The 462-nt window shown below is 47.4% G+C and overlaps 1 protein-coding gene across 1 annotated transcript in view; it reads left to right on the plus strand.

The window, feature by feature from the left end:
* Positions 1-368, plus strand: part of EAH_00066490 (hypothetical protein, conserved) — a gene marked incomplete at both ends in the record, with an annotated part of 2,447 nt that extends 2,079 nt beyond the window's left edge. The window contains 2 exons of the mRNA XM_013396363.1: positions 24-142; positions 327-368. Of these exons, the coding sequence (XP_013251817.1) occupies positions 24-142; positions 327-368 (161 nt within the window). The remainder of the gene's footprint in view (positions 1-23; positions 143-326) is intronic.
* Positions 369-462: the final 94 nt, after the last annotated feature.

Consider the following 462-nt stretch of genomic DNA (forward strand, 5'->3'; position numbering starts at 1 on the left):
CTTCTTTTGCTGAGTGCCTGCAGCACGCAACCACCAATGGGCAGAAGCAGCGCAGCTGCTGCTGAACAGCGGAGACCCTGAAGCTTCATTAGAGATGGCTTGTGAGGCAGGAGAGTGGCAATTAGCTGTTGAACTCGCAGAGGTTCGTCTCAGTTTGAGACGGGAATAAGTATATGAATATGTATATTCATATATTTATAATCTGCGGCTTCTTAAGCTGGAAACTATATACCCGCAATTTAGCAAGCGCAGCTGTATTCCTCTTTTTCTGCCTATCTGCCCTCTTTACTCACTTTCTGTTTAGCTTGGTGGTTGTGTGATTAAAGGGAGTGTGTGCTGATTTTATCTTCTCTTATCCAGAGGCTTAAGGAGAAGCGGGTGCCGCACTTGTTGCAGCTGCATGCAATGCGCTGTGAGCGGGAAGGGGCTTTTTCTGCTGCCTTAGCTGCATTTTCAGCAGCA

The sequence above is a fragment of the Eimeria acervulina genome, genomic scaffold, assembly GCF_000499425.1.
Source record: "Eimeria acervulina Houghton genomic scaffold, Eah_scaff2440, whole genome shotgun sequence".
In the NCBI taxonomy this organism is placed as follows: Eukaryota; Apicomplexa; class Conoidasida; order Eucoccidiorida; family Eimeriidae; genus Eimeria; species Eimeria acervulina.